The 18,840-nt window shown below is 36.8% G+C and overlaps 1 protein-coding gene, 1 non-coding gene and 1 pseudogene across 2 annotated transcripts; 1 reads left to right on the top strand and 2 right to left on the bottom strand.

Annotated features, from left to right (window-relative positions):
- Positions 1-220: 220 nt before the first annotated feature.
- LOC133906226 (glutathione synthetase, chloroplastic-like) lies at positions 221-5,790 on the bottom strand. Its single transcript, XM_062348059.1, has 13 exons — positions 5,434-5,790; positions 4,546-4,715; positions 4,179-4,254; positions 3,939-4,069; positions 2,979-3,101; positions 2,810-2,889; positions 2,374-2,455; positions 2,183-2,252; positions 1,799-1,920; positions 1,425-1,564; positions 1,166-1,358; positions 947-1,073; positions 221-516 (listed from the first exon to the last, which is right to left on the bottom strand). The coding sequence occupies exons 1-13, from the start codon at positions 5,545-5,547 to the stop codon at positions 514-516; spliced, it is 1,431 nt and encodes a 476-aa protein (XP_062204043.1). The 5' UTR covers positions 5,548-5,790; the 3' UTR covers positions 221-513.
- A 723-nt stretch (positions 5,791-6,513) lies between these two features.
- LOC133905901 (AP-5 complex subunit mu-like) lies at positions 6,514-17,167 on the bottom strand (annotated as a pseudogene).
- Positions 17,168-18,553: 1,386 nt separating this feature from the next.
- On the top strand, positions 18,554-18,636 carry TRNAL-UAA (transfer RNA leucine (anticodon UAA)). Its single transcript has one exon. It is a non-coding gene; the product is annotated as a tRNA-Leu (tRNA).
- Positions 18,637-18,840: the final 204 nt, after the last annotated feature.

The raw sequence follows: 18,840 nt of genomic DNA, 5'->3' as shown, positions 1-18,840 counted from the left end.
ATGAGCCACCACTCAAGTCATTTGCACCTTTTGATCTCCCTAGTTGTAGACGAGTTGTACAAATAGGTTGTACGCCTATAGCCTAAGGTGCTAAAGAAAGGGAAGGGAAACTAACGGTAGACTTATATAGATTAGTATAGCGTGGTAGTGCTGCGTGATTTATTCCGCTATGCGGTTTGTTTCTACTTATACACATACACTGCATGTTGTATTCTGCAGCTGTTATCAATGGGGAAAAATCACATTTATGATGCACAACACAAGTGTCTTTAACAAAACTCCCAGTTGTTGTCAGGGTGATACACGAACAACTAAAGAAGGAAAAGTCTCTCCAACCTTTATTCTTTCACCTTAGAAGGGCAAAATGAAGTTATCAAACAATGTGACATGCGGTGCATCACAGATATGGCTGTTGTTTGCAGCAGCTTATCTGCCGATCTTACTGAAGATAATGCTGAATGCATCGTAGGTGTATGCCTGATGAAAGTTGTAGCTGATAATTCTTTTGAAATCTCACTGCACCAAGCAATCAAATAAATAACTCAATTTATGGTTCTCCCATAGAAAAAAGGACGAATGAAAAAGGCAACATAGACATTTGTAATCGAGTTTGAAAAATTTAAGTGCACACAGGAAACCGAGGGAAAAATTCGTGTATTTCATGTTCAATTCCTAATAGTAAAATTCTGAAACTGGTTGCAGAAGTACGTGTCAGGAAGATGGTTAACAGAATGCAGATTGGATAAAGTAGCAGTTTTGAAGTCTTGTTAGGTTTTGACCTGGTCACTTTCAGATTTATCATCCAGGATTTTTCAAGCAGTACTAATAAGAAAGGAATCTTGATACTGTTGACCAACAGCCTAAACACTCGAATAAGATTTCGTTCAGAAATATTTCATTTATCCAAAGAAAACTAATGGGAAAAACATTGAAAATTGCATATCACCTTGTCAGTCAGGTATAAGCTATCCAAAACAGCAAACCCTGCAGCAACGCCACCTTCATCCGATGAAGAAACTTTTGTTCGCATCAAGTAACCACACTGGTCATTGATTACCACCTTATCTTTGTTCCTGATCAGAAATTAAGCAGTGTAGTACTCTTCATCAGAAAAACCACCATCATATGCAGAACACTGGCGTTTTGGTTTACAAACCGGTCATACCGCAAGTAAGCTCCATACATTCCAAGCTCGGAAATCGCAAGGCCCTCATGGCAAACACCACCACGAACCAGATAAGCAAGAGAAGCTTTTGGGAAGATTCTTTGCATCAGTATGTAGGCTGCAAGCGCATCCCCTCCTTCCTTCTGGAGTCTGACAAGTGTTTCTTGCAAATCAAGACCGTAGATGTTGTTCCCTGGATACAAATAGGATATGAAGAAACAGAAAGAAATAATATGCATATGTTAATGTAAATACCAACCTCCGCCTTCACGTTGAGGCTTCAATACAAACAACTCAGGTTTTTCAATTGCAATTTTAATAATATCTTCATCATCCAAGCTCCATAGCCCAGCAAAGCATTTACGAAGCTTGGAAATTTCCTCCTTATTTTCAAGGAACCTATAGAAGAAACAAATGATGGTTAGGAAAAACTTGAAGTTTTTAATCTACACAAAATACTAATAATTGATCTGATCATGTAAATTAGCAATTGAGTAGCATTGTAACAACAATACAAGCGTCCTACAAGCACCAAGCTTATCTACAAATGTTTGTAGATCCATAGTGTCATAATGCACATCATATAAATATTCAAGTGTGTACCAGCCTTTGATACTGAAGAAATCTAATCACCTTTCAAGCACATTAGGCTTTGCTAGTTCTTGTTGAATCTTTTTGGTTCCCACTAAATGATATGATATTGAAGGACACTTCACAGCAGATGATTGTTCCATCAAAAGTCTTGCACTCCATTCCTAGAATAAACAAGAAACTTGCTGTGGTAATTTGAGCATATTATCATAATAAAACCAGCCAGTGCGCATCCACATCATATGCAGCAAAGTGTATGACTTTATTTACAAGACAAAAAATGAAATTCACATGTAATAGGGGAATGTAGAAGCATCCAAACATGTTAGCATAAGAATGAAATAGCTGAAATAAATTCTTTTGGGGAATTTGGTTTCCACTAAGAAAAGGGCTCTTTGTTGAAAGGCAAAAGCTGTGTACTCATACTGCTTCTGAAGGATAATCATTTGGTGTATAGCCAGCTCTATAGTACACCACAGCAACTTTCTTGCCGTCTCTGCATTTTCAGAAATATAGTTTTAATGAACATACTGCAAGGTTGATGCTACTGATCAAATGCTAAGCACGAATCAGTAATCGACTATATCGTTTATTTTTTTATGCCTCTGGATACATACACCAGAAGAGTTCCATCTGGGAGAACCTGGCCTTCAGCCTCCACCTGTGACAATGTTTTCCTAATAGTTGTTACGCCATGTGTGATAAACTGTTAAGGGAACGCAAGTTTGATCTTATGAATTTTGATATTGCATAAAATATAACAAAGAAATAGTTATCAAATAATTGAAACAGTGTCCCAAAACTTCAAACACTTTACCAATCTTAGCACGTGAACTAGGAAGAAAAATATTGGTAAAAAGGCAAAGACAGGATTGAACTCTTGGTTATAGATGGGAAAGTCAAGAAAGAAAAGAAATAGCAGTTATATGGGTGTAAAGATAATTGAGCAAAGCCAAATGAACAAGCAGTTGAGTCACTAAGCAGGAATCTGATGGAGGAAATTGTAGTTTCCATCATTACAGAAAATATGAAAGCATAATATAAAAGGATATGATTCCTTCAAATGTTTGACAATCCAGTATTGATCATACATATTTCTTTCTTCAGGCTGAACAATCATCATAACTACAGCACTGAGAAATTCATGGAAAGAATATCAGTTAATACTCACTAAATAGCAGTATAATATTAAATATGCATGTGCAACTAAAGCAGACCAAACCTGTCAACATTAAACTCAGTCCATGCTCTGGCCAATGCTTCAGCAAATTGACTGCTAGCTGCATTTGCAGGAACCCTCTTGGGTTCCAGACTTAATAAATTTCCATACCGATTAATTAAGGTCCTGCATGGCAATTAGTGGATGCTCAATTTTGTATCTTCATTGCGTTGAAGACACAGTACAAATGCTGATCCAATTGAACTAATAAGAACGCCCACCCATAAAAGAGAGAAAACTCCAGGCAGCTTCATTGGTAAGACATGGAAGTAAATTGTATGCACAGGCACAACTAAGACCCTGTTTGGTAGAGATCCAGCTTCGAGATCCATGCAGGATTTGAAGTTTATATGATAAAACAAAGTGGTTTAAATATCTGTTTTCAATTCAAAATAAGAACAAGATGCCTAAACCAAATACCCTCAATCTACCCACAACTCTAGCTCTAAGAATTGTTGAAGCTGGAGCTCTGCCAAACAAGCCCTAAGAATGCATTTTCTCAATCTACTTTTCCATTACAGAACTTGGAGCGGTAAATAGGAACTCCTTAGTACTATGCCTTCACTCTCCAGAGAATTATAGACCTAACAGAAAAGAATGCAGTAGATACATAATGTATCGCTAGCTTTTCATTACTCCTAGAATGAGAAATTGCCAATTGATATCAATAATATGGTTGCAAAATAGTAGTGTTACAAAGCGTGCTACTTGACTGGATTGGGATATTTATTTTCCATATGAAACCAAAATTAAACATATGAAGTGGGCACAATTAAGGACTACTGTTCCACCATGTGTAATTTAGAAACTCCTACTGATCTGTAATTTTAAAAAGAACGTAGTTTTCACAGCCTATGTGTTTAGTACAGCATCTTTCTATTCTTTAACCAGATTTCAGAAAAAGAAATTACCTTCATGCACAGCAAGATAATTCTATTATAAAAATGAATTGCTGGACTTTACCTGTGAAGCTCACTTACTAAGGAACCAAGCCCAGGGAATGATGCTGAAATGGTGTTGAGTTCTATTTGAAGAAGAGAACTTGTTTCTGAATCCAGCATATAATCTGATCGGTGCAACCCTAAGCGAATATTCTGGTAAATAATTGAGCTCTTTCAGTGCATCCATACAAAAATATTACCATCCTCCCCCTCCCCCCCCCCCCCCCAAAAAAAAGAGAAAAAAATCAGGTTAGTGAATTACCTCCTTCTTATTTATCACCATCATTTTCCTGTGAATCTCTAAGAGCCTTGATGTGAAATCATCAACATGCCTTGTTCTGAAATTACAACATGATTAATCACTATCAGCAGTCCAACAGTTCCTTCGAAATTTTGAATTTGTGACCTGGATGGTCAATTTGTTTACTCAATATTTGACAGGTTATTTCGAATTTCAACAATCTGATTCAGAGAGCATTGCTCTGGTTAGAGGAAAAAAAGCCATGTGCACAAGAAAAATTAATGGATTTGATTAACTGACATTCTCATTTTCTTGGTTCAAGCTGCAAACAGAACTCTGAATGATAACTGATAACGTGAAGTGAAATTGATATGGAAATGAAACTTACTTAGACAAAGAATCTTGCAAGAAATTCCCATCCAAGCTAACACGGTCCACAAGCTCGTTAAAAATAGGAGCCAACTCGCACGCCTGCCTCCAAAAAGATTCTGAAAGATGCGCCGGGAGTAGGGAGAATGGAGCATGAACCAACCCAACACCAGGTACTGTTGCTGATCTCTGCAAAAGTTATAACAATGTTTGGTCAGGAGTCAGGGTAAAAGCATGCAAGTACCCGAGCTCCATTCATACCACCAAAGTTTACCAAGAGATATCATTATGTCACTCAACAGCAGTTTCTAAGTTAACCATGTTTAGTGTATAAAATTCTCCTCGAGATACTAAGCACAGCTACTTAGTACACACTACAGGAAAAGTAATATCCTTGCCAAAACTAAGTGACCAAAGAAAGGAAAACTCAACTTCCCAGGCAACTTAGTAGTTGTATAAAAAATATGGAGGTGAAAACTATGGAAAACAGCCAGCAGTCTAGTTGCGATGCATTCGGCAAAGGTCTTCCATATACCCAAAAGAGGGAACTTCAGTCAAAAATCAACACTTCATCTGAGTCGATCACACTTGTTAATATGTCCATGTTGTCCTGCCATCGATCATCTCCCAGGATCATTTTAGAAAACCGATATATTCGTTGCACGATTAACCTTGGAAGCTAGAACATTGGCATGCAGCATAATGCTCCAATCACGCGCGAATCACAACCTGATTTGCCTCGCTTGGGCAGGAAAACATAACAGAACACAGAGACTGCTCATCTAGGGCCCCTTAACCTTGCTCGATTCAACAAAGGTTCTTTTTTTTTTCACCTACCGAGTAGAAACTTAGGCGCTTCGCGCGCTCTCGGTGTGCAAGCAAGAGGGGAAGAAGCCAAGAATCTCACCGGGTCCGCGCGGTCCCCGACGACGAGCCCGTGCAGCGCGCACCACGCCGCGGCCTCCCGCGCCATCTCCCCCGCCGCCACGGGATCCATCGACGGCGGAACGGCTGCGCTCATCGCAGGACGGAGGTCGTCGGAGTGGAATCAGGACGAGTACAGAATTTTGGGGCTTCCTTGAGGGGGTAACTGCAATTTAAATCTCACTGTCGCTGTGGTTTGTGGATCAATGGAAAACTGGAAATGAATTGAGATTTATAGCCGCGGTAGGAGTTGAAATTTCGAGGAAGCCCGAGGGGGCTACGCGAAAGTGGCGGTTACCACCTTTGGCCTTTTGTGTGGTGTGCCAATCGAATCGCGCCTTCTCTGCTTTAGCAGCCTCCAAGATGAATATACTTTCCACTAAAAAATCTACAAAAAAGAAAGTCATGGTTCCTTTTTCCACGCAGGAATTTTTCACGAATCCTTTTTTTTTTTGTGTTTCGCGAATCCTGCATGCACAGTCTCTTTGAATCATGGTGTTTCGAGTTGGGAAGTCAGATTTTGTCGCATCTGTCCTGATATCATTGTTACAAATTTTATCTCCATTTTCATCGCCAGAATAAGAAACTCTTTTAATAGACGCTAGAGAGAGAGAAGATACTAAGTGGCTCTAAATGCATCTAAAAAAAGTGATTCTAATTGTTCTCATTTTCTTTCTGAAAGTTGGCTAGAAGCTTTGGCAATAACTGAAGTTTCTTTTTGTTTCATGATAAACCGTGTACAGGGAGAACTCAACCCAAAATTTGAGTAGAGCATAACAGCAATGGAAACTTTGCAACTTCACGAGAAAAAAAAACCTAAATCACTGAAACCTACTAAAAAAACAAAAAAAAAATTGAGCGAGACCCGCTAGACCTCCCCTGGTCCCCCACTGACCGTATAAGATATTTCTGGTTCCTTTCAGTACCTACTTTGTGACTAGGCCCATCAACCTTTTGTGTATAAGCAATCCTATGAGACACTATCTCAGTGACATCATGCATGGCATGGCAAAGAAATGTCCCGTTTCAATGAGAACCTGCAACAATATGTACATCATGTGTATCATAGTAAACCAAAAATAAATAATTAAAATATGCCCCGCTGACATCAAGCCGGGGTTACTGCTCAATGCATTACAAGTTGCAAAACAGCATGTTAAAGATACAAGGCATTACAAGTTGCAAAACATGTAAAGTAAAAGATCACAACCACAAGAGATGGAAAATTCATTGCTCATAAGATCATGGCTTCAAGATTGGGTTGGGTTGGCGACGACAAGATCTGCAGGTTTGTAATTTTCCTCCTTGAGAGGAAAAAAACTCCTGAATAGGAAGGACAAAAGAACTTCCAGCACAGGTCTGGTAGGAGGAAGTGAAACAGGAGAAACAATGGGGGGCAGGCATAATGGAGAGATCTGTAGTTTCTACAGCAAAAGGCAGGCACAAAAGTATAACATCGTAGCTGAAAAACACCGACGATCAAAATTCTCTGGGCAAAGCAGCAGTAGGACATTTTCCCAGGGTATTCCACAGTATGTAATCTCCAGAAGAAGCCTGTCAAAGGGAAAAATAAATCTCACATCATTTCAGTTATCATAATTTCAATCTCATCAATATAATTTTGCTGCTCAAAAGCAGGGCACATATTCTCGCAACAGGTTATTGATAACCTAGTGAATACAAGTGTACATTTTCCATTTAGACATATTAGAAAAAAAATAGTAAGCATTTCATTGTGGAGTAGATTAATGAAAAGATCAAGTTGAAAAAGAAAAGACTCGGTCGCTTTCCGAAGAAGAGGAAACTGAGCAAGCATGAAGTTGAAGAGTGCAGTAGTAGAATAGGCAACTAAGCACCAATTTTTCATTGCGAGGGAGATCAAAGCAACATAAAATGGTGCTTGATTTTTGTTTTTATTCAGTAGTTAACTCCTACAGAGGTAATATGCTCTCCTTGCCAGCTCCCCTTCCTCTGGTCTAGCCGTCTGGACAGCGTTTTAACCATAGTTTGTAACTTTCTCCAACTTAATTGAAATGAAAATGGCAGGCAGTTCTCCTGCGGCCACTTCGAAAAGAGCTGCTTTTGTAAGAGAAGCTAGAAAGCAGTTTGATAGCATACCAAATGTGTATCACTAGCTCAGCACTGACATAGCAAGCTCATTTATATGCATGCTTACACTGTAGCCTGACAGAAAGTAGTCCTCTAAGACTAAATATGAAACTGCCACGAAAGCAGCTATCCAATTTCAGTCGATTCTCTATGTAATGATTAATAGAACAAAATTGTATAGCTGTCAAGGTAAAAGAGGTACCTGCATTGAGTATTCAGCTGGGGCTTTAACAGAAGGGTAAATGTTTACCTGCAGGAGATCATTAAAGCATAAAAGCACGAAGTAAATTTATGATAGATTTATTTCAATAAAGCATCAGGGGAACTTTTGCATGCAAAACACCTCCAATAAAACTTCTGCAAGAGTGAAACGTAAACTTCAATATCTCAATTCTATCACCTATGCATCAGTAAAACATCATCGTACTGACAAAAATAACTGTTTAAGAGTGGAGTGCTCGATATTTAAGAGGAGAATCTTGAGTAATTCACTTAAAGCATAATGATGATGAACCTTTACCATGATTGTCCTAGGTTAACAATTGCATACCTTGATCTATGATACGTCATAATATGTAGACAGAAATTCTGCCTGACCTCAAACTGAGAAATATGTAATTGCTAAGAATTGAACTACTAGCGAAATAACACAATATTTTAACCTGGGTGACTCAGTTTTCCTGGAAGTTTGTGGGCAGGTAGCTGAATAAATCTCTACGTGTATGTGACATGGTGAAGAGTGATTACCGTTTTGCAACTTAACAAACAACACTGACTATCAACAATGTTTCATTTTGAATATCTAAGCCAATTAATCAATGAACATAATAGTCTATCAAATCAGTGGATCTAATAATAATGTTTAGCCACTGAATAGATTTATTGACGATATAATGAAGCAATCTCACTATAGGTGAGTGAGAAAACTAATGTGTAACTTACATATCTTGGATCAATTGTAAGACCAGACAGCATGCCTCCAATGATCTTGAAAGAAACCTAGAAAAATGATTCATAATCAATCAACAAAGTAGAAAGAAGCCTAACGAAAAACTAAAATGCATGCCCATGGAAAACATAGACTAAACAAACTAAGCAATAGTCTTTGGGCACTAGAAAACTTCATGAATGCGTAAAAGATTGAACAGGTACCGCATACCCCAAGCGACACTGCCAATATAGATGGTATAAACATGTCATGTAATACTGCTCCCAGTTATATTATCTGTTTTGGGCATAGATAGTATATGAAGAAATAATACAAAAGTCAAATGTTTCAGTCCTATATGAACCAACATAATAGCTAAAACTTACCAAGCTGAAAAGAGAATATGACAAAGGTGATCAAGTATGCCATTAATTCATCACCATATATGGTAATTATTGATAATCTAATATTCAAAGAAATAAGAACGTGACAAGAAGGCTTCTCAAGCTTTCCTAGTACACCATTTGGTGGAGACATACCTTGGCATAATTATATGCTTGCCAAGACAATGGCTCTTGTAAGTCAACTGCCTGAAGATCCTTATTCATTTTTTCCATGACGTAGTCATCCAAGTTAGCTCCATTCTTAACATTATCTTGCTCACTGTCACTATCTTCAGCATATACAGTGCTTGAAACTGACCAAAATGATGAATTTGCTCTCTGCGTTGTTCTAGGAAGAAACTTAACAGTACCAGAGAAGGTAGCCTCAATGCTCCTACCACTGAGTCCCTGGCCGCTTGAAACAATTCTCCATTCAATTGAATGCTCTGTCATCGAAACTGTCCCAATTGATGGATTTCCATCAGATGACGCAACTCTTATTCGAGGGAATGGCATAGTAATCATGCAAAATTCCATAACGAAGGGAGACTTGTAATCCTCCATCAATATCAGCTTATAAATAGAAAAGCACCACCATTCTCGGAAACCATAGACAACTGGTAAAACCCTTTAACAGGAGGATCAATGCTGCATGGTGCTTTATAATGCATCAAAACGAAATTATCAAATCGTGGCTGAAAAACCAGTGTTTGTTTATTATCAGTAAGTAGGCTCTGAAGCTTGAACACAGTGATGGAATGATGACACCTCGACATGAGCAGCTTTTAACCCACTCAGGGGCAAAGAAACATCAGGTAGTCCTTCTAGTTCAGCCCTACAGGTCACTTGTCCTGAAACAGAAAGGAAATCTGGCACATCATCACGGTCATACAGTGCAGCATTTATAGTCTCCAGGCTAGTAGAAAAGATAACCCACTCAGGGGCAAAGAAACATCAGGTAGTCCTTCTAGTTCAGCCCTACAGGTCACTTGTCCTGAAACAGAAAGGAAATCTGGCACATCATCGCGGTCATACAGTGCAGCATTTATAGTCTCCAGGCTAGTAGAAAAGATAATTCTTTGCCTCCCTTTGTACAGGTAGGGCTTCCAGGCAGATTACTTCTGGTCTGTTGGAAGAGGATCACCTGAAAATCCAGTAGTTCTAATCGAAGTAACATTGGCATAATTGAGATCCTGAGGTGTGCCTGCAAAAAAATTTATTAGCTAAGTTGGCTCATTAGAGTATAGATCAAGGAAGAAGCTTTACAAGAGAACAATGCGAAGCGTTATGCTCCATGATAAAAGGCTCTGTTAATACTAACCAAATGGCATTGCACCGATGATAAAGTTCCACAGTAAATCCTTGTCAAAAGGTTTTACACCACCTTTTAAGGACTCTGATTGAGCAGCACCGACAGGCGAAGAGACTGATGCAGTTGGTGCTGCAACAGGTGCAGCAATAGGCTTTGGTCATGCTGAAATACCTATACTTCCAGTCAATGGATCCAACAGTCCACCAACGGAGGAGGGCCCAGAGCTAACGATCACCTCAGGTTCAGCAATAACACCAGTAATTATGTCCCCAATAACATGCGCAACCATAAATGCCCTATCATTGAAAATGAAATGTAAGCAAGCAAGCTAATTAGGTTGCTAGTTGAACTACATCAGCTTTTCATGTAATGAACATGAAAGTCAATTGAACACTGAAGATGTCAGTATATCACTTGCAAAGATTTTTTTTAAAAGGAACAGGGGCTTTGCCGTCTGTTCCTAAAACAAACTTGCAAACATTTTTATACATTCAATGAAGTGATGGTGGGGTTGGTGGTGAACAAAATGAAACTTAGATTAAAAGGTATGCAACTATAACAGGTAAGCAAACTTACATTACCCTGTTGTGCATGGAAGATTGAGCAGGATTGAGGAAAGATTGCCATTCTCCTTGGCCGAACTCCCACAGTCAGACCTTTCCAAGAGATTCTCATACGATCTAAACGACTGAGGATCCACCAAAGGCAACACAAGGACATAATACTCTCCACGCTTTTGCAGAACCACAGGCCACAGCATGAAGCCATCCCCTTCATCTTTATCGATGTGGAGCGATATAACATGGTGAGTAATCGGATCGTCGACCCAGGAATCCAATCCCACAGATGATACATTTGTACGAATACAAGAACCATGTGCAGTACACACACACACACACACACATATATATATAGAGAGAGTACTGTTCACAAGTGGTGGAACGCAACACCAAAAAATTGCTAATCTTGATCTTGAAAAATAAAAATCTTGAACGTAGTATAGACAATGAGTTCTCAGAAAAACATAAAGAAAACGAGCCTAATACAAGTATCGAAGAATATTACATAATAAATTTTGTGTAGAATGCATATGATTACAATCATTTGCACCAAATCGGTACAGATACATAAAATCTAAAAAGGATATAGAGAAGATTGTACAAAGATTGGAAGATATCCAAATAATTGGAGAAATACCAATGAAATATTAGGATAAGAACTCTATTGTATGTCAAATTAACATAATAAACCCAGATTATATAGTCAAAACATGTACTATAGAAGCCACTTCAAAAGACAAAGAAGAGTTTAAAATGTATGTTGAGGAGTTATTAAAATTAGAACAATAAGAGAAAGTAGAAATCCATACAGATCAACAGCATTTATAGTAAGAAATCATTCTGAAATAGTAAGGGAAAAATCACGGATGGTAATAAATTACAAAAAGCTAAATGATAATACTGTGAATAATGCATATAATATTCCAAATAAACAAGAATGGATTAATAGGATTCAAGGTAGCATATTTTTAATGAAAATCAAGCGTTTATATTAGTCTATATAGATGATCTATTAATATTCTCAAAAAATTATAAAGAACATATTGCTCACCTTGAAATATTTTTTAGAAAAGTTGAACAAAACGAATTAATATTATCTAAAAAGAAAATGAAAATTTGTAAAGAAAAAATTAATTTTCTTGGACATGAGATATGAGAAGGTAAAATATATCTACAAGAGCATATTGAAAAGAAAATCTTACAATTACCTAACCACATGAATGATAGAAAGGTTCTACAACAATTCTTAAAAATTGTAAATTATATAAGAAACTATATAGATAATCGGGCTAAACTTGCTGGGGCAATATATGCAAAGTTAAGAAAAAATTGTCAAAAGTATTTCAACTCTGAAGATATAAAGTTAGTAAAATTGATAAAGGAAAAAATTAAGAACTTAAAACCGTTAGAATTACCTTTAAATGATAATTATTTTATTATCGAAATTGATGCCTCTAAAGAAAGATATGGCGCTATATTAAAACAAAAACCTAATAAATATTCACCAAAAATAGAAGAAAAAATATGTAGGTATGCTTCAGGAAGTTACAAGCTAAAAACTGTAAATAATACTGATAGAGAAATCTTAGTAATAATATATGCAATAAATTCTTTTCAATTATATTTAGGATTCAAAGAATTTACAGTTACACAGACTGTGAAGCAATATGTAGATATTATAGTCAAATCAATAGTAAGAAGTGTTCTACTAGAAGATTGGTTTTGTTTGAAGAAATTATTACTGGAAATGGCTCTAAAGTTATTTTCAAACATATAAAAGGAAAGGATAATAAGTTATCTGACCTATTTTCTCGATCATCTATTCTGCAGGTATGAAGAGATCCATAAATTTTAGCAGGCTTGAATGTTTCAGTTTTGGAGCTGAAAATAAGCTCAGAATATTTCCGCAGAATTCATATAAATTTAAACCAAAAGATAATATAATCCTAGATGAAGTTCAGGAATGCATACTAGACAATTTTTTTATCAATATAACAATAAACGAGAAGAAAAGGATATATGCTACCAATATTAAACAGTATTGCTGAATATTTCCATATGATAAATGAATTATTGCCTACATCAGAAAATCCTCAGGTAATAGAACAGAAGCCAATATATATTGTATATGATGGCAAGTTGCTAGAAATATATATATCATTTGAAGAAATATTAGCTCAAAAAATAGAAACAAATTTGTCAGGAGGAATATCATGGAAAAAATATGCAGATATTGATGATGTTTTAAATCAAGCACGAAAAATTTTGGGAGTAAATTATTATATAGCACCAGCTACAAAAGATTATATTCAGAAATTTAAACGAGCAAAGAATAAAAAAATGCCAACAGCAGCGCCTTGTAAAATTATAAAAAAAGAATGATCTTCAAAAAAAAAACCTACACGTGGATGAAAGATGTAGATTCGTTGGACGGGTCATATATAGATTGGAAAGTTGAAGAAAATTTTGAATCAATATCACCACAATGGAAGATACAAATGAAAGAAGAAATTCGAAAAAAATTAAGAAAAGAGATTAATGATAAATTTGAAGAAATGAAGAAAGCTTATGATGAAAGATTTGAAATTCCACTTTCAGATAAAGATATAATGGATATTGACGGATATGGATAAAACCCAAAATAAAAAAATTAGTATATGTACAAATGTATTGATAAATAATATCAATAATTGGGACGCGGAAGCTCATGCACACAATGCAAAAGATGATAGACCTGAAGACACCAATAATCGAAGACACTCATGTGAAGATGAAGATACAATAAATGAAGACACTCAAGTAGGTACTCAAGCAAAAGTGAACAAAAGACAACTTCACGTGAGTTCACATGGCTTCACGCTTTGTCGGCAGACGCATTCCGTCGGTAGACGAATATATTTTGAATATTCCAGGCTATGTAATTCCTAGCTACTACCTAGACAAAATTAAATAAGCAGGAAAAAGCCCCTCTCGCGGCTATAAAAGGCAGCAGACAGAGGACATACACCAGCCACCAGCCATCAAGCATCCTCTAGAGCAAAGCAAGAGCATCCATAGCACGCTCTCTCATTCCTAATAATATTCCACTTGTAAAATAGGCTACATTGAAGGAAAAAATTATACTACCACCTTTGTAAGGTAATCCTTCGTGTGTAAGTTTTTGGGGTTCCCAAAAGGGAAAACCATTTGTAAGCTATGTTTGTGGAAATGAAAAAGTGTTATCTTTGAAAATCCTTTGGTCTTCTAGTTTGTCTATATGAGACAAGTTTTTATACTATGTATCCTATAGAAAAAACCTCTTCAGTAGTTCTCATGTGATCCCTGCATCTGGTATAGTCATAATATGGAAAGGAGAACTCTGTGTCTGTAGAGAAGTGTTCCCTTTGGGTGGAACTGTCTAGGGTGATGATAAAACTTATCACATATATTCATAACTAGGGATATCCAGATAAAGCTTTGGTACTATTGAAATAAACTAGGAATAAGAATGGTGAGTACCGAGTAGAATTTTTACAATTATTGTACATCCAGCTGAATTGTTGGTTTCGCCAACTTGCAAAGATCCTGAATAGCATCACTAAATACTACTGAATCAAGAAAGATCGCTTTCAATATTGAATATTTTAGTATTATTGTTACTGTTCAAAATAGTGTTTTAATAATATTAAATTAATTTTTTACTGTTAACCGTTGTTCAAACAGTACTAAATAGTATCTGAATTTAAAAAATTAAAAATAAATAAATGAAAACAATAATAAGTATCTGAATTTATATATATATATATATTATTTATTTAATACTGTTTGCACACCGGTTCTTGTATTTGATACATTTGTCTCTGATTTGTTTTTTAAATTCAGATACTATTTAGTACTGTTTACACACCGTGTGAACAGTAAAAACTTAATTTAATATTATTAAAACACTATTTTAAATAGTAACAACAATACTAAAAAATTCAGTATTGAAAACGACCTTTCTTAATTCAGTAGTATTTAGTGATGCTATTCATGATCTTTGCAGGTTGGCGAAACCAACAATTCAGCCGGTTAAACAATAATCGTAAAAATCATACTCGATACTCACCATTCTTATTGCTAGCTTTTTTCAGAAATAGCAAAGCTTTCTTTGAATATCACTAGTCATGAATATATGTGATAAGTTTTTATCATCACCCCAGGCTAAATAGTATCTGAATTTATTTATTTATTTTTTATCATCACAATATATATTGTTCACACGGTGTGCAAACAGTACTAAATAGTATCTGAATTTATTTATTATTATTATTTTTTAAGTTCAGATACTATTTAGTACCGTACTAAATAGTATCTGAATTTATTTATTTATTATTATTATTTAAATTTAGATATTATTTAGTATTGTTCGTATACCGTGTGAACGGGTAAAAACTTAATGTAATATTATTAAAACACTATTTTAAATAGTAACAACAATACTAAAATATTCAATATTGAAAGCGATCATTCTTGATTCAGTAGTATTTAGTAATGTTATTCAGGATCTATACAGGTTGGTGAAATCAACAATTCAACCGGTTGCACAATAGTCGTAGAAATCCTACTCGATACTCATCATTCTTATTGCTAGCTTATTTCAGTCGTAAAAGCTTTCTCTGGGTATTTCTAGTCATGAATATATGTGATAAGTTTTTATCATCACCCCAAACAGTTTCACCCAAAGGGAACACTTCTTTACGGACACAGAGTTTTCATTTTCCTGTTATAGCTATGTCAGATACAGGGATTACCTGAGAACTATCGAAGGAGTTTCTCCTATAAAGTACATAGCATAGAAACTCGTCTCATATAGACAAACTAGAAGACCAAGTGAATTTCAAAGATAACACTACTTTATTTTCATAAGCATAGCTTACAAGTAGTTTTCCCTTTCGAGAACCCCAAAAACTTTCTTACGCACGGAGGATTACCTTATAGAGGTGGTAGCACAATTTCTTTCTTCAATATAGCTTATTTTACAAGTGAACTATTACTAGGAATGAGAGAGAGTGATATGGATACTCTCGCTCTACTCTGGAGGATACTTAATGGCTCGTGACTGGTGTGTGTCCTCTGTCTGCTGCTTTTTATAGCCGCGAGAGAGGTTCTTTCCTCCTTATTTAATTTTATCTAGGTAGTAGGTAGAAATCACATAGCCTGGAATATTCAAAATATATTCGTCTGTCGATGGAATACGTCTACCGATAAAGTGTGAAGCCACATGAATTCACATGAAGTTGTCTTTTGTTCACTTCTGTCTGAGTATCTGCTTAAATGTCTTCACTTATTTATGTCTTCGTCTTCATATGAATGTCTCCGATTATTAGTATCTTTAGGTCTATCGTCTTCTACATTGCGTGCATGAATCTTCCGCACATCAATTATTAATATTACTTATCAATACATTCGTACATATATACTATTTTTTATTTTAGATTTTACCTATATCTGACAATATCCATTATATATTTATCTGAGAGTGGAATTTCAAATATTCCATCATCAGTTTTCTTCATTTCTTCAAGTTTATCATTCATCTCCTTTCTTAATTCTTTTAGAATTTTTTATTTCATTTTTATCTTCAATTATAGTAATATTGAGGAAGAAATTGTGCTACCACCTCTGTAAGGTAATCCTACATATGTAAATTTATATATATGTGTGTGTATATATATACATATATATACATAATATATACGTATATGTATCGCATCTGTTCCCACCTCCAATAGCATTACTGCATTATGCGACCACAGCACAACCTTATGGTTTTCGTGAATGAACTGTGATCGACTAATCGCAATTCTGATAAGCACTATATTTTTGTTGTTTATTTGTTTGCATGTACTATGAGCTTCAGTTTCTGCCTTTCTGGTGTTTCCAGACAAAACAACATTGCTGTACCTACGAGTAATCATATTCTGACACACAATTCACTTGTACCTACGAGTAATCTTGCAACTAGTTTCACACATCCACCACACTGCAACTGGCAAGCTAATCCATGAACCAAGAAACAAACGGCGAACCTTCTCCTGCGCGCGGCGAAGGCAGCGGCGACCTCGTGGTCGGCCGGCAGCGGCAGCGTCCCCGCCCCCTCCCGCCCTCTCCGTCGCCCTCCGCCTCCCACCGCGGCGCGCCACCGCTTCTCCACCACCGCGAACCGCCTTGTTAAATGAGTAAAAGGTGGGCTCGTGGGATCGCAAGGGCGGGCCAAACCCGAATCTCCACGCGGGGAAAAGCTCCGGGCTGAGGGTACCTGGAGAAGTCTACGCTGTCGTGCGGCGTGAGGATCCAGATGGCGCGGACGCTGCACCCGCCGCCGCCGCCAGACATCGGGGCTGGATGGGGAGGGGGAGATGCCGTGACGAAGCTGATGCTCCCTGCTGCGGGACGGAGGAAGACGTCTTTGATGGGCCCAGCTGAAGTGGCATAACGGCCCAATACTGCTTTTGTCCAGGCATCCGGCCCATGAGGCCCATCTGCGAGCCTACGCCTCCAGGGCTCCGTCGCTCTCGTTTTTTTAACACTTTTGTGGGTATTTTTCTTAACTTCATACGTTATAACAGAAACACAAATATTATACGTGGTAACATCAAGCTTAAATTTAAGGTATGAAGATGTAATATACTGGAGTATTGTTAAACGAATACGTCGGGAGCGATATCGTAGTTTCATTTTAGATGGGATCTTATAAAAAAATTATATGCTAATTTTTCTCATAATGTTTTTCATTTATTTTTATTAGTAAAATAAGTGACATATGCATAACCGATAATGAGGTGGTGAAGCTATAGGATGAGGGTGGATAGTAAAGGTGGATAAATTATTTGAATTTTATAAGTTTTTATTAGATGGAAAGAGTGCATGAAAAGAGAGTATGCAGGAACCAACTCGTATTTTATATAGTAGAGATTTTATTTTTATTTTTTAAAAATAATACATTATTTTAAAAAATAAAAAATAATCATCTATCATGCTACCACAGTGTAAAAATTAGGAATCAGACAGCGGTAGCACGAAAATAGGTATTTTCGCTCTCCTATAAGGCAAATAGTCTGGCAGTGACACATAGCTTAGTTGCACTGTGATACCACGACAAATTAATTGTCGCTCTTCCAATCCGCATCTTCTAAGATCATCTTCAAGGGATTCCCATCAGGGACCAAATTTCCTTTACGAATGGATTTTCTTTTCCTTTAGCGCTTCAACAGTTTTCCTTCACGGTTCCCGTCACGAAGGGATTCCTAAGGTCATTCTTTTTAGGATGGGATTCTCTCTCCTTTCCCTTCACGAATTTCTTTAAAAGAAAGCTGTTGAAGATGAGAAAAAATAAAAAAAATTAGAACATTAAAAGAAAATGGAATGAAAAAAATATAGTTAGAGATGATCTAAACTCCGGCTTACGAAACCCTTTCCCTTCCTCCAGTCCATTCGCCATTTCGCCCTCTCCTCCGTCCTATGTTGTCACTTTCAGGGTTCTGCATCTCCGGCCACCACTTTCTCCTCCTTCACCGTAAGCCAACTCGGATGACCATGCTTTCGCGGGCTTGCGGCACAAGATTTGGGTGGCTAACTGGCTATTTAGCTTCACTTCACACACATATAACAAAAATCTCCGCGTCATGACGGATTAGCACTCGATATTAGTGCAATCAATCAGCTAATCAGCCTTCGTGTACGTTAATGTAGGCTAATGAGAAACCAACATGTTTGTAGCGAAAGATAAGCGATCGCAGGGAGAAAGATAAGAGTTTTATGCGAATTAGGATCATGCAATGACATAAAAAGCTGGTTTGCCCGAGTGGTTAAGGGGGAAGACTTAAGATCTTCTGCACTGAAGTGCGCGTGGGTTCGAACCCCACAGCCAGCATTATTTATTCCCTTGCATTTTTTTGTTAAATACCCTTGCATTTTTTTGTTAAGCTTTTAAAGTTTCATCTGTTATGTTCTCACTAAATCTTTGATTTTTTTAAATTTGAAAGTGTTTTTTTGCATTGAGCGTAAGACACTGATAAATGCTGGCAGACCACTTTAAAATCAATATTTGGCTCGAGGAAACTATAAAATCAATGAG

The sequence above is a fragment of the Phragmites australis genome, chromosome 23 (assembly GCF_958298935.1).
Source record: "Phragmites australis chromosome 23, lpPhrAust1.1, whole genome shotgun sequence".
NCBI lineage: Eukaryota > Viridiplantae > Streptophyta > Magnoliopsida > Poales > Poaceae > Phragmites > Phragmites australis.
The sequence above is the reverse complement of the archived record's forward strand: the minus strand, read 5'-3'. Positions and strand labels throughout refer to the sequence as shown.

Coding starts and splice junctions, on each gene's coding strand:
- LOC133906226 (XM_062348059.1), bottom strand. CDS start 5,547: ATGAGCGCAGCCGTTCCGCCGTCGATGGATCCCGTGGCGGCGGGGGAG. Junction 2,890..2,978: donor ACTGAGTTTAATGTTGACAG/GTTTGGTCTGCT, acceptor TGAATTTCTCAG/TGCTGTAGTTATGATGATTG. Junction 1,074..1,165: donor ATGTATGGAGCTTACTTGCG/GTATGACCGGTT, acceptor ATTTCTGATCAG/GAACAAAGATAAGGTGGTAA.